Source organism: Hevea brasiliensis, chromosome 1 (genome assembly GCF_030052815.1).
Source record: "Hevea brasiliensis isolate MT/VB/25A 57/8 chromosome 1, ASM3005281v1, whole genome shotgun sequence".
NCBI classification, from domain to species: domain Eukaryota; kingdom Viridiplantae; phylum Streptophyta; class Magnoliopsida; order Malpighiales; family Euphorbiaceae; genus Hevea; species Hevea brasiliensis.
Window position 1 is genome coordinate 124,899,146 of NC_079493.1, and position 14,266 is coordinate 124,913,411.

At 34.0% G+C, this 14,266-nt stretch overlaps 1 protein-coding gene across 2 annotated transcripts; it reads right to left on the reverse strand.

The window, feature by feature from the left end:
• Positions 1-4,519: 4,519 nt before the first annotated feature.
• LOC110633418 (dormancy-associated protein homolog 4) lies at positions 4,520-5,960 on the reverse strand. 2 transcript variants are annotated; one of them, XM_021782003.2, is made up of 3 exons: positions 5,488-5,960; positions 5,172-5,271; positions 4,520-5,008 (listed from the first exon to the last, which is right to left on the reverse strand). In XM_021782003.2, the coding sequence occupies exons 1-3, from the start codon at positions 5,747-5,749 to the stop codon at positions 4,981-4,983; spliced, it is 390 nt and encodes a 129-aa protein (XP_021637695.1). In that variant the 5' UTR covers positions 5,750-5,960; the 3' UTR covers positions 4,520-4,980. The 2 variants fall into 2 exon arrangements, with proteins under 2 accessions (XP_021637695.1, XP_058007388.1); XM_058151405.1 differs by having other exon boundaries at positions 5,191-5,271; positions 5,488-5,955.
• Between the last annotated feature and the right edge of the window lie 8,306 nt (positions 5,961-14,266).

The following is a 14,266-nucleotide window of genomic DNA, read 5'->3' on the forward strand; positions in this document are numbered from 1 at the left end:
GATTTTAGTAGGTGAGGGTAATTTAGTCATAAGATAAAGATAAACTTGGAGCGAGGTTAATCACTTATGAACAAACGCGGATCAGCCGATGACTTGAAAAAACAAGGGGACATAGACGTACGAGTTACGCAGGGGATTAGGAAAAAACGGTGAGCTTAAAAAGAGAGTTGGATGATGTGCCGCCGAAAGGATGAACAGTGAGAACCGAAAGTGACTAGCAGGTTAGAATAAGGAAAGAACGCCGACGGGAACCGGCAGGTGTAGGTGTATAAGTAAGAAAGGTTCGTAAGAGAAAGCGGGTATTGAGAGAAGGAAGCTGGGTTGAAGACTCAATTCTTAGCCTATTGCGTCAATTTAGCCTTTTCTTGGTGGGTGCATTTGCTTCCCTCCTAGAAATTTTCTTTGGCTTGGGTAATGTTGGATTCAGACTCTGGTTCTTCCTTGGTCTTGTCTTGTATTTGGTTTATTGCTCTACTTCCTAACCTACGATTTTAGTTTTTTTTTTTTTAGCAAAACCAATAATTTTAGTTTAATAGCATTAAAATTGTATTTATTATGGATTGGAGTTAAAATTTGATTTTGCCTAGTATTGCATGGAAAATTCTAATGCTAATCATCTTTTGTAGTGAGACTCGTCATGTTTTGTAATAGGCTCTTTTATTATTTTAATAATACATCAAATATTTATTGGATGGATGTATACACCCTGATGCAGACAAGAAGTTTTCAATCACAAGCTTATTTCGAATTGGAATTATTGGTTTTGATTTGTAGTTTAAGGGATCTGAACTAAATTTAGAGATTAGTTTTCTATGATATCAGTTTCATATAATTTTGAACTATTTGAACAGTAATTTTGATTTCAGTTTAATTCGGATTGAGATAATTCAATTATTGAAATGATTTTTTATTTTAAAATTTTACTATTTAAACTGAATAATTCAATCAAACCATCAATTTTTGTAACAACCCAAAATTTTAAATTTTATTATTTTATGAGCATTTTTGGTATTTTAATTTTATTTAAATTTTAAGAATTTTTTTGATATTTTTAAAAATTAATTTAAAGACCACGTGGCAAAACTAAAAATATATTTAAAATCTACGTATTTTTCTGAGTTTTCTGAAATTTTTTCGAAATTTGTGGACCTCGTTTTCGGTCCCGAGGCAGAGTAAAAATTCAAAATTTTGTATTTCGAATCGAACCGGTCGAATCGAACCAAACCGGATCGGACCGGTCGAATCGGACCGGCTCCCTTCCCTTTTTCTTCCTCCCGCGCGCGTCTGACCCCTCTCCCTTCTCTCTCTCTTTTCTCTCTCCTCCCTCCTCCCCTTGCCGAGCCGCCGCCCCACCTCGGTCCTCCCCCACGGCCGGCCGCCGCCTGAAACGCCGAAAAACGGCATCAGATAGAACGCGCAGTGCGCGCGCAACGCGTGGACTTCCCGGCCAAAATTCGGTCGATCCGGCCACCAATTGGACCGGGTCTTGTGTCTAAAATCATCTACTCGGCGAGAGCTTTCCATAGACACCAAGAACGCTGAAATCCATCGAGCAGTTTGTCCAATTTTTGCCCGGGAAGTTTTAGCCCATTTTGATTTTCGGGCTAGATTTCTCGCAAACCGTGAATTCCACGAGAAAACCGAGAGTACCAGAGCGCTCCACTCGTCTAGAGCTTCGCGGCGACGTAAATGTCGAATTTTTTCGATACCGTTTTTCGGTGGGTCCCACGGAACTTCGCAGTGTCTTTTCGAGTATTAAATGAGCTTAGAAAATTCTGAAAATTTTATGTACTAACCCCCGTGTTGTGGGCTTCGTGTAGGTATCCTCAATTCGATGAAATTCGACAGTTGACCGGGTCTGCAAATTTCGGGTCAGACAGACCCGTTACCGGAAAAGTCTCCGAATTGGACCGAGGTTTTGGCTACCCCTCCATTGTCAGATGTCCCGAGCGCGTTCCCGAAATCGGAATCGGCAAAGGTAAACCCGAACCTTGCTTTTTCGTAATTTTCTAGTGCTTAAATAGGATTAAAAATTCATAAAATATTCGTGGTAGCTCATAAAATTATGATTCTTTTTGCAATAGCCTAGCAATATTGCTAAGGACTGCGGGGCAAAGTTTTAGAATTTTTAGAGCTTATTTGGGCAGTTTTTGCAAAAATAATCAATTATGAGGACTAAATTGAAATTTTACATACTGTGATGAATGATTGATTAGGGGCTGTGTGATGTGATTGAGTTGTGGATATATGGATTGTGAATATAGAAGTGTGTTTTGAGCCATTTTGCAGGTTGGGTAGGTCCTAGGTATAGGGGAGACTCTGCCGGATTTTCGGCACGACTTAGGACGTATTTGGTATTTTCTTGATTGTATTAAGTCATTTGTATTAAATAATTGTAATGTAATTGTCAGGTGGCCGATGACCTTCTTCCTCCGCCTACCGCCACAATGACCGTTGTCAAGTCTGTGAGTAAAATATTAATTTTAATTGTAATTTCACTATTATTATATGTTCAAGCATGCCCATGCATCACTTATATGCATATATCTATGTAGATAAACTTTAGGCACGATTTATGTTGCATTCATAACTGTGAAAGTGTCATGTATGTTGTTGTGGTAATTTGGAGCAGTGTGCGTGCGTTGGCGTGCGTGTGATGTGGTGTGGACTATGGATAGAACGGGTAGACACGGCTTGAGATCTTCGCTGGGACCCGGTCCTTCGAGGTAGACACGGCTTGAGTTCTTCGCTGGGACCCCGATTTGGTTATTAAGTGGAAGTCCGAGCTGAGTTCTTATTGTACAGTTGGAATAAAAGAGTCAGATAGTGGATCAGCTCCCATATATATATGATTGATATTGCTGGGTGCGTGAGTGCTCCAAATTACCTTTTTGATGTTATGATGTGAATTTATTGCTGATGCTGCATTTCACTCTACAGGGTGCACTAGTTCTAGATAGTTATAGAGATTATGGTTAAAATTGATATTTTACTCTCTGAGTCGAACGCTCACTCCTGTCCAATATTTTTCCAGGCAACAGGAGGATATTTTTGAGGCTAACCTGCTTTTTCCCTCGCAGGTCGATTATTAATGTTTGTATAAACTTGTTAAATTTTAGAATTTCCGCATGTGTTAGAAATGTTTATTTGATTTGGGTCTGTAAACTAAATTATTATTGTGAACCTGTAAACTTAATATTCTATGCATGTTTGATGGATTGGATGAGGGAGCTGAGCTCCCATTTATTTTTACGCTGATGAGTATGTGAAGGGTGAGCTGAGCTCCCCAATTGAGTATTTACTGTGTTTACAGGTCGGGTGAGTCATAAACTCCCCGTTGGTAGGTCCATTTTATGGCCGGACTCTGTCCGGTTGATTTCTTGAAATTGGGCCCAAATGGGCCTTAGAGTTGGGTTAAGTGAATAGTTAGGCTTACTACAGGCCTCGAGAGCTTTAGGCTGGCCCATGTCCTAGTGCCGGTCCGGCCCATGAGTTGGGTCGTGACAATTTTCATCATATTTAAAATGACAAAGAAACTTTAATCGCATTTCTCAATGATTCTAAATTAATTTGAGATTATGAAATCATTAAACAATCTCAATCTAAATTTTAGCAGCATCAAAAATCATCGAACCCAAATTGAGCTGCATGCATCCTAGAATCAAAACAACTCTCTAAAGCATGGGGTGAATGAGTCAAGAAACTTGGAGATGATAAAATTGTAAAAAAAATTATCGATTTGATTGGGAGTAAGTGTCTATTTTTTTTTTAAAAAAAAAAAAGCTAAATAACTTATTTTCTGAAATATAGAGTTTTCAGAAAGTGATTTATCATTATTATTATCGGTAATCCAACAAATCACAAATTTAATTTCTTGTTACTCATATCAGTCTACATTTGTCCATGACATTATGCCATAGAGAATTACTAGAAAGAAATAGCTTAATTAATTGCCTATGAATTATGGACTGAACACAGCCACGTACGCCGCCTTAAAATAGATGTAAACAGTAAAATAAAGTAGCGAGCTTTGTGTGGTGTCCAATCAAGAAATTAAATCCCCCCCAAAACCAGAAAAAGGAGTTCTAATACATATACTTGAAATCTTCATGATTTGCAGCCCCACATTACATCTCCCATCCACTTTATTAAAGTAGCTCAATAATGTGGTGGAGGAGACGACTATTGGGTAGCGGTCAACTAGTTCATTGCTTTAAGGATTTTTTATGGTGCTGGCTAAAAACCTGTTTGGAATGGTGGTTTCAAACCTATTTTCTTTAAAAAAAAATCTATTTTAAATATTAAAGAAAAACAGATTAAAACTGCTAATCTGAGTGTTTTGGTCTTAAATTTTTTAATAATTTCAACTTAATATAATGTTTTTCTCGAGCTCCATTGAAAAACAAAGCAAAATCACCCAATTAAAGATTCAAATTCTCAAAAAAGGAAAAAGAAAAAAGGGATTGTTGGGGGGGGGGGGGGGGGAGTATATTGAAATTTTTTGTCAAGCTCCAATAAGTTTCACAGAAAGAGGATACATAATTATACATAGTAGTCCATATATATATGTACAAGACCACAACACCACCAAATTACAAATCCAAGAAATTGAGAAGAAAATACCATATTTACAAGAAGAAAAAGAAAAACAAACACCCCAATATATACGTATTTATATAAGCTGAAAACAGCTCTCAAATCCAAAGAAAAGTCGGTTTTCCTACTTCAATTTCCTCTCTCGTAAACTCTTACAAGCAGCTACCAGCGGTTGGTTCCTTCTTTGCGATTATTCAATCCATCGAACCTTGCACTCTTACTATTTTTAGCTATATATTAATATTTATATAGTTGGCCGTCACATCTCTTTATGCATATGAAGAAGCACCCAAGATATGATCAGAAAGTTGATCTATATGTACAAGAGTAGAATAATATATATATTGTTGCCGATTCTTCAACCAAAATCGTCACTTTCCTCTCTCAACGATCCAAAGCACTCATCACCATCCTGCAATAAACATGAAGGCACAACCCCATATATAAGCCATAACCAATGCTATATGTAGAATTAAACATTTTCATCTTTATTTTTATTCCATGTTTTCCTTATTTTTGCTTAATATGGCAGGGCACAAATGTTATCATAAAAAGAAAAATGATAAAAAGAGAACCAATCGTGAATGGTCGGACTTCTAGGCTCAGCACGAAGTAGTGCATCAGCAGACGATTTTCTCCTCGTCAGTCTCTTGAATTCCTCACTTGGTGTCCCAGCTGCATGTAATAATTAAAATTTTAAATTATGAGAAGTTGTTTGGTTGGTAAGAAAGCATAGCAAAATAATTTCCTTCATGATTCATGATTATTCATAATTTTCTCGGATCAAAAGATTAAAAGACATTGAAATCTTTCAAGATCAATTAAAATGAAAATAACCCAAGCCTTTTTGAACGGAAAATCAAGAAAAGAAAACAAGAATATAACACTTACGTGAGAATGGAGTCCCAGGAGTGCTACAGGCAGCAGGAGAATCAGGAGCCGAACCAGGATCCACAGACAAGTTCTTGAAATTGGAATGAGTCTTAAGAACAGTAATGCTTCGAGTGATAGCCATTTCCTCATGAGGAATAGCAGCAGGAGCAGATCTTGGTGTGGAAGCAGAGAAAGAATCATACTTACGCAGTTTGCCGAGCCCTGTATCGGGCGCAGGCCCTGCGAGCGTTTCGTCCCAGAGCTTATGGAGAAATCCCATGATTTTATCTCAAAGTAACAGCCGAAAACAAGCCTTAAATGAAACAGGTTTCGTTCTGGGCGATCTCTGTTTGTTTTAAAGATATTTCTTTAGCTTTTCTTTATTTTCTTGGACCTTAAACGGCTGTTACTAAGAGAGAACGATGGGCGAAACGCAGAGAGGAGATAAGAGGGGAGGTTGAAAGAGGTGTTTATTTATTTTTAGTATTAATTATTAGTTTTTTTTATAGATGAAGATGATGATGGAAAAGTTGGTGGATATTAATGGCTATAATGATGCAACGGCTCCGGCTACTCTGGCTTTGTTTGGAGCCGTTGAATTTTTTTGCAATACTTTTTGTGAGGAGGAAAAACCTTTAATTTCATTATAAATTTAATATATAAATTTTATTATATATCTAAAATTTCTTAAGTTCTCGGTTTAATTCGGATTCAATTAAATAAAAAATATACAGTAAATATTCACATTAAAAATTATAAATTCTAAAATAGGGATCGTCTGACAGTTAATTTTAGTAAAATCTATAAATAATAAATTTTTAATAAAAAAAAGTTGATGAAGCAGCCATAATTTTCATCAATGGTGTTTTATATTTTGTGAGGGAAAAAAATAAAAAATAAAAAAGTTGCAAGTAGCAGTAGGCGGCTAAATTTAGAGAAACCGAGTGGACGAAAGCTCCAAAATAATAGGGATGGATTGATGACTTGGTCAAGTAGGCACAGTAGACATTTGGATACTATCTTTATTCTTTTATTTATTTATTTATTTATTTTTTCCAGTTTTTACACCTCACCCAGATAAGATTGAACAACTCCTGATAGAATATGATATTATATTTTTAACTTATATTTTTAATAAATAAATTTATATTAAATTTCTATGAGTAAACTTGTTCCACACCAATTTTTTAGTGGGAAAGTTTCTGTCTTGACTCTGATTTTCTGCATGGTGGGAGTGGAAATAGCAATCTCTATCCTCAATCCGTCTCAGTATCGTTCCTAGTGGGGTGATGGAGATCACTTGATTATTGTCACTATGATGGGTAACCTTATTTTTGACTAAGATACATATAAAATTCAACAGATGAAACAAAGCCGACAGAGACACTCTTATTGGTTTGGAAAAAGACATGCTTTTGAGCTTATAAAAACCAAAATTTATTGCCATCTACTACCCTTTAATTGGATATTAATTTCCACTCTTCTTCTTGGTCGCGCGTGTATATATATATATATATATATATTCTTTTAATATTATCATTTGATATTTTTTTTAAAAAATTTATTACATATCACATTTTATAAATAACTCTTTTTTTATATTAATTATTAATTAATTTTTTTATTTCCCCTTAATTATTATTATTATTATTTATATTACTACTTTAAATTTTATTATTTAAATTATTATTTTTTTTAAATTTAATTTTTAAAAAATTATTTATATTAACTTTTTATAAATTTTTATGTAAAAATATTATTTGTCACATCCTCCTTCTATAATAATAATAATAATAATAATTTAAAATAAAAAATAAAAAAAATAACAAAAACAACAACAACAACAACAATAATAATAATAATAATATTTTAAAATTAAAAATAATTTAAAAGATAACAATAACAATAACAATAATAATAACAAAACTAATAATAATAATAATAATAATAATAATAATAATAATAATAATAATAATAAAAGTTCACTACAGCCATTAATTTAAAAAAAATTAATCATTAATTTATAATCTTATATTCTTAAAATTAATGTATATTATTACCTATATAATTAATTAATAAAATGAAGTTGTAACACCTCTAATTTTTAAATTAATTACTTTATAGGTAAATATTAATATTTTATTTTATTTTATTTAAATTTTAAAAAATTATTTGAAATTTTTCGAATTTTAGAAATCGAGTTCGATTTTCCGAAAATGTGAAATTCAGATGATTTTTAAAAATTAATTTAAAGACCACGTTGTAAAATTAAAAATATATTTAGACTCTATGAATTTTTTTAAATTTTCTGGAATTTTTTCGAAATTTTTGAGCCTCATTTTTTATCTTAGGACAGAGTAAGAATTTAATTTTTGGTATCCCAAATCGAATCGGACGAATCAAATCGAATCGAATCGGACGAATCAAATCGAATTGAACCAGTCCCTTCATTCTTTTTTTCTTCTCCCTTCTCTCTCCTCGACGCTCCCTCTTTCCTCACTCGTTTCTCTCTCCTCCCTCTCCTTTCGCGCTGGCCACCGCCTCCCCACCCCTCCCCGTGTCATCGCTGACCTTCCCCACCCTTTCTCTACTGCCTGCTGGCCTCCAAGCCGCCGAAAAACCGTGCAAAAGTGCCCCCTGCACGCGCACGCCACTTCAGCTTCTCAGGCCAATTCCAAACCGATCCAACCACCGATTGAATCGGGTCTTGTCCCACCTCGAGAGCTTTCCATAGACACCAAGAACACTAATCGAGCAGTTCGTCCAATTTTTATCTAGAAAGTTTTAGCCTATTTTGACTTTTTAGCTAGATTTCTCGTAAACCATGAAATCAAAAAAAAATCTGAGAGTACTGGAGTGCTCTCCTCGGTGAGAGCTTTGCGGCAATACCCATTTCTAATTTTTCCGACACCATTTTTTGGTGGGTCTCACGAAAACTTTGCAGTATTTTTTTGAGCACTAAATGAGCTTAATAAATTCTGTAAAAATTATGCACTAACCCCCGTATTGTGGGCTTCGCGTAGGTACTTTCAATTCACCGAAATTCAATAATTGTTCGGGTCTGCAATTTCAGGCCGGACAAGAAGGCTACCGAAAAAGCTTCAGAATCGGGTTAAGATTATAGGCTACCCCACCATTTTCAGACGTCTCGGATGTGTCTCAAGGGTTGGAATTGACATAGGTAAACCCAAACTCTCATTTTTCTTAATTATCTAGTGCTTGATTATGATTAAAAATCTATAAAATATTCGTGGTAGATTAAAAAATTATAATTCATTTTGCATTAGCTTAATAATATTGCTAAGGACTACGGGGCAAAATTTTAGAATTTTTAGAGCTCAATTGGATAGTTTTTGCAAAAGGATTAATTGTAGGAACTAAATTATAATTTTTTAAATTGTGGTTGTTGACTATTTGGATGGGCCCAGGAGGAGCTATGTGATGTGATTAAGTTGTGAATGTGTGACTTTGTGGATATAGAAGTGTATTTTGAACTCTTTTTACAAGTTGGGTAGGTCCTTCGTATAAGGGAGACTCTGTCGAATTTTCGGTATGACTTAGGGTGTCTGATGGTTATCGATTCCACCAGAAATTAAATTAACTGAAATTACTAATTATAAAATATTTTCTGCAGTAAGTGGTAAATCCAGGCCGAACCCTAGAGACTGAATTATTAAATTTCGTACACTTGTGTAATGAAAAAAGAAACAAAAGTTGGGAAGGGTGGGTAATTCGCAATCCAAAGAAGAAATAAAAAATTAAGATCTAAAATTAAATAAGAAACTCTCAAATTAATCAAATTTCAGTCTAAGTTAATTCGCATTCCAATGCATTGATCCGATCATAGACAAAAGAAATACAATCATCTCTTATTGAATACTTAACGTAGATTTACCAAACAGCGAGGTAAACCCCTAACTTCCCTATACTCATCAATTCGAGCCCAGCACTCTTATTGGCTCTAATTATTAATTGAATTGGTATTAAGCAATCCTCATCAAATTAATAATTGCTTTAAGAATAGGAAGTAGTTAAGCTAAACAACAATTTATAAAGCATAAATAATTTAATTCATCCTATTATTTCCTTAGGTTATTACCGAAAATTGGGATCATAATCAATAAAACCTAATTGCTACTCATGTTCAATCTTATACAATAATTATAGATTATGAAGATGAACTAGCAATTGATCAAATCAAACAATTAACTAATAGGCTTTTTTAGCAAATTATTCAATAGATAAAAAACAATTAAATTAGAAAACAATAGATATTCAAAAAGACATAAATTAAATTAATAACCTGATCTCAAAAATCACACATAAGAACATAAATCCCTTGAACTGAATTAAAAACTTAGCCACTCATGTTCATGGCTTACAGAAAAATAAAGAAAAATAAAGAAGAAGTCTAAAAAAAGAATGAAGAACGAAGGTCTTCTATGGAGAACGAAAGTCTGAATTGGATGTGTTTTAGCTGCTACCAAAAGACGCATTTATAATAAAAAACCTAATCCCAAAGATAGGAACCAAACTAGGAAAAATTTTAAAATTCAAAAGATAATTTTTTAGCCTGCATTTATGTTTTTAAAATCAAGGCCGATTTTTAGTGACTTTCTTTCCGAATATGTCTCTACCCTCTTCAGGAAAGTTGTAGCCCTATTTCTTAGCTTTCCAACGGGTACTCATTTGCCCAAATCCGAGGTCTACTGCCTAAGTTATGGCCTAAAAACTGGGACTGATTCAGACAGACAGTCCATCCCATAGTGACGATTCATTGCTATTTTTCACAATTAAAATGGCCTCATCTCGCGTCCAGCCCTTCATAGAAGTTGTAGAGGTGGCTCTTAAGGTTCAATTGGGCTTGGGCTTGCTTCATTTAGATGTCTGAAACTCAAGATACAAAATAAATACTGAAACTGGTCGTGACACATCAAGTCTAGGCTTTTGCAATAGATCCATAACTCATTTTGTCAACCTTGGAGATTGATTTGGGCTTTGGTCCCTCTTTTTCATTTGTAGTGCTCTATCTTAGCTTTTCAATGGATTAAACAGCAATCAATTTGGAGACCCACAACTTTAGAAACACCTGAAAAATACAGCAAAGGTCAAATGCTGAAAATTTCTCCATTTAACACAATTATTCCACAACTATCTAAAAATATGCCTAAATGATAAATATACTTTAATCAACTGAATTATGCATAAAAATACACTAGAAACACTAAATGTGATGGGAGTAAAATTAATAAATTATGCACTTATCAGAGCCAAATATATTAAATAATTGCAATGAAATTGTCAGGTGAGCCTGGATAGCCTTCCTCCTCCGCCCAGCCGCTGCAGTGATCTTGGTTCAAGTCTGTGAGTAAAATATTGATTTTAATTATAATTTCAATATTATTATATATTCAGGCATGCCCATGCATCACTTATAAATATATATCTATGTAGTTAAACACTAAGCACATTTTATATTACATTCTTAGTTGATGATATATTATGGATGTTATTTTATGGTAATTTGAAGCAGTGTGCGTGCGTTGGCGTGCGTGTGGTGTGTGGTATTGGATATGGATAGGACGAGTAGACGTAGCTTGAGAGACATTCGCTGGGATCCGGTCCTTTATGGATAAGTCGGGGTAGGCACAGCTCGAGATGATCTCGCTAGCCCCCGCATTTTGGTTTATCAAGCGAAAGTCCGGCTTGAGAGAATCTCACTAGCAGAGGTTGGATTAAGAGAGCTGTATAAGGGATCAGCTCCCATATATGTACTGTTTGAACATTATTGGGTGTGTGAGTGCTCCAAATTACCTTTTTGCTATTATGATGTGATGTGTATGAAAATTTCGATGGTATTGCATTCCACTCCTCATGATGCATTAGCTTTAGGTAGCTATAGAAATTATAGTTAAAATTAGTATTTTACTCTCTAAGTCGAATGCTCACTCTTGTTCACCTTATTTTTCTAAGCTACAGGAGGATTACTTGTTGTGACTAACCTGCTCCTCTTCTTCGTAGGTCAATTAGTAATATCTAATGTATTTTGTACAATTTAGCCAAAATTTTAGACTTTGCATGTGTTAGGAGTATTTTAATCAGTTTGGGATTGTAATATAATATTATGTTGAACTTGTAAGAACATTAAATGCATGTATGTGTGAGTGTGATTTGATTGGATGAGGGAGCTGAGCTCCCATTTGATTTATGACATGATGAGTATGTGGAGGGTGAGCTGAGCTCCCTAATGTCACACCTTACCCCTCCGTAAGGCATTACATGATCCTGTAGTTTACCTAATGAATTACCGACTCCATCTACCGATAACCCATTAAATACACGACAAGGGATTTTAAAACAATTTTCTTACTTTTTAAAAGTAATGAGCATTTTTAGCAGGCATTAAAAACATTTAATTGAAGTTTAAAAGTTATATAAAATTTTTGTCAATTTTTATTTTTCCGCAAATTTTGAAAAAATTTCGGCAGAGTGCCAGTTGTAATTGAGAAAAATAAAAAATTTTCACCTGTAGAAAACACTTCCAATTTATGCACTTCACTAAAATCAACCACCATCATAGCTCAATTCATCACAATTTTTTCCAAACTCTATAATTCAAGTCAATTTTCAACTCAAATATCTTCAAAAATAATGCTAAATAATTTCATTCACATTCCATTAAAAAAATTAATTAATTTACATTCATCAGTATAAATTTACAGCGGAAAATCCAAAAAAAATATTATTACAATTTCTGCACAAACTGCTCAAGACCAATTTATAATGTACATACAGTCATTTACATCAAAATAAGGATATACAATAAGGGTATAATGTAATACCCAACAAAAGATCCAAATGTAGTATTATGATCCTCAGCAGCTCACTCGGTTGCTTTACTAGTCTCTCTACCTGTGACAGTAATAAAAAGCCATCGCTGAGTACAATGACTCAGTGGTGTACAACATACTAAAAATACTCCTTTATGCATAATTAAATCACAAATATCCAATTATAATGATGAAGTCAATAAATAGATGCAAAACACAATTTTAAATTTTAATCAAAGCATTTTCGTTTCAGAAGTCACAAAACAAACTTTGTAAAAATACACAGTCATATCATGCCATCAATATAATGTTCATCTCAATAGCCAGAGGCTTATGAGGCATACCAAGGCTAGCTAGCTCAAACTATGTGTACCCATTCAAATTTCTTCCTCTACTGGCACACACCTCAACACTTCAGCCAGAAAGGAAATTCAAAACTATTTCCTCCCACTAGTCATGCTAGTGAGACGTTCAGATATATGGTCATGACAATGTGGTTTTAAAACTATCTTAACAATTTTCTAAACATTTATCTGCAATTCATCACATACCACTAAATTTTCTAACAATTTAGGTTAAAAGCATATTGTTCCATTAAATCACAATTTCCAATACAAATAAGTCACAATTTATTTATTCAAATACTTTGCCAAAGAAAATTTACAGAAAAATTCTATGTTGTGCACAAACCTCGTGCAAGTCGCCTCTAGGCCTTGACTCGATATTTCCTTTCCTTTCTCCGTATTCTTCTCAATTGAAACACACAATTTGCAGTGTTTTAGTATCACAACTTATAATAAATCCAATAAATAAATTCATGTCTAGTTAATTCTAATCTTAATATGCTTAAAATCATATTCTTAAAAATTTACATTTCGGGGTTATTATTTATGGCACTATTCAAGTCAAAATATTGACTTTCTCATGCTTAATAGGTATGTGAATTTCAATTACACCTACATACCATATTTTGGATGCCTAATTTGTTGGTTTTGGTTGCCTCTTCAATTTTTAGGTCTCTTAATGACAATTTCAAATTTTCAGTTTCTGTGCCCTGTTTTGCACTGTTCCATTGGCCTATTTACTGTGAGAATTTGGCTAAGTGTCCTTCATCAAAGTTGTTCTTTATTGTCTTATCTTTAACTCCCTTTTTGAATTACTCCATTTGAAGTTTTGTAGCCCAAGATATGGTCATTTGAATAAGGTTGGCCGGATTGGTGTTTAACCCAGAATTCTGGGCTTATTTAGGTTCTGACAGTTTTGGAAAACTAATTTTGGGTGGCAAAATGACTTAGTTATGGGCAGACTTTGGGTTGGTGTTCTTCACAAAAGTTGTAGTGCTATGTCATACCTTTCTAATGCCATAAAAATTAGGTCATTTGGACCTGTCTAGCTCAAGTTATGGCCAAATGAACAAACATTCATTTGATCATTTTTGTACAGTGGCAATGCACAATATCTGGATTTGACATAATTGTTCACTATGTTAATGTCATTTTCTTGGCATGGTTTCTAAATGAAAAATGTACTATTATGTGTCTTTTTTCATTCCCAATTGGCCTCACACCAATTGGATTAGTAAAATATCAGCTTTGGTCCCTCAAAGGGACCTAGGTCAAGCTGCAGATTAGGACCCCTAATCAATCCGAATTGCTTTTCAATTCTACCAATTCCAACACATCACAATTGGTCCCAAGTGACCATTTCTAACCTCAATTAATGTCATTTGCATCAATTGACAATTTCTTATAAATTTTCTCCCAATTTCAAGAATTCAAAAACCCTAATTTACACAATTCATTCAATTAATGAAATTAGAATACATAATCAACATCTATACACTTAATTCAACTTCTCTAACTCTTTAATTTCATCAAAGTCATGCAATTCTACCCCCCCTCTATTGCTGGCCGAAATTTTCAATTTGTCCCCCATGATAGTTTTATTTGCATTTTCACTTTAATTCT

Coding starts and splice junctions, on each gene's coding strand:
- LOC110633418 (XM_021782003.2), bottom strand. CDS start 5,749: ATGGGATTTCTCCATAAGCTCTGGGACGAAACGCTCGCAGGGCCTGCG. Junction 5,272..5,487: donor TCCTGGGACTCCATTCTCAC/GTAAGTGTTATA, acceptor TATTACATGCAG/CTGGGACACCAAGTGAGGAA. Junction 5,009..5,171: donor AGTCCGACCATTCACGATTG/GTTCTCTTTTTA, acceptor TGTTTATTGCAG/GATGGTGATGAGTGCTTTGG.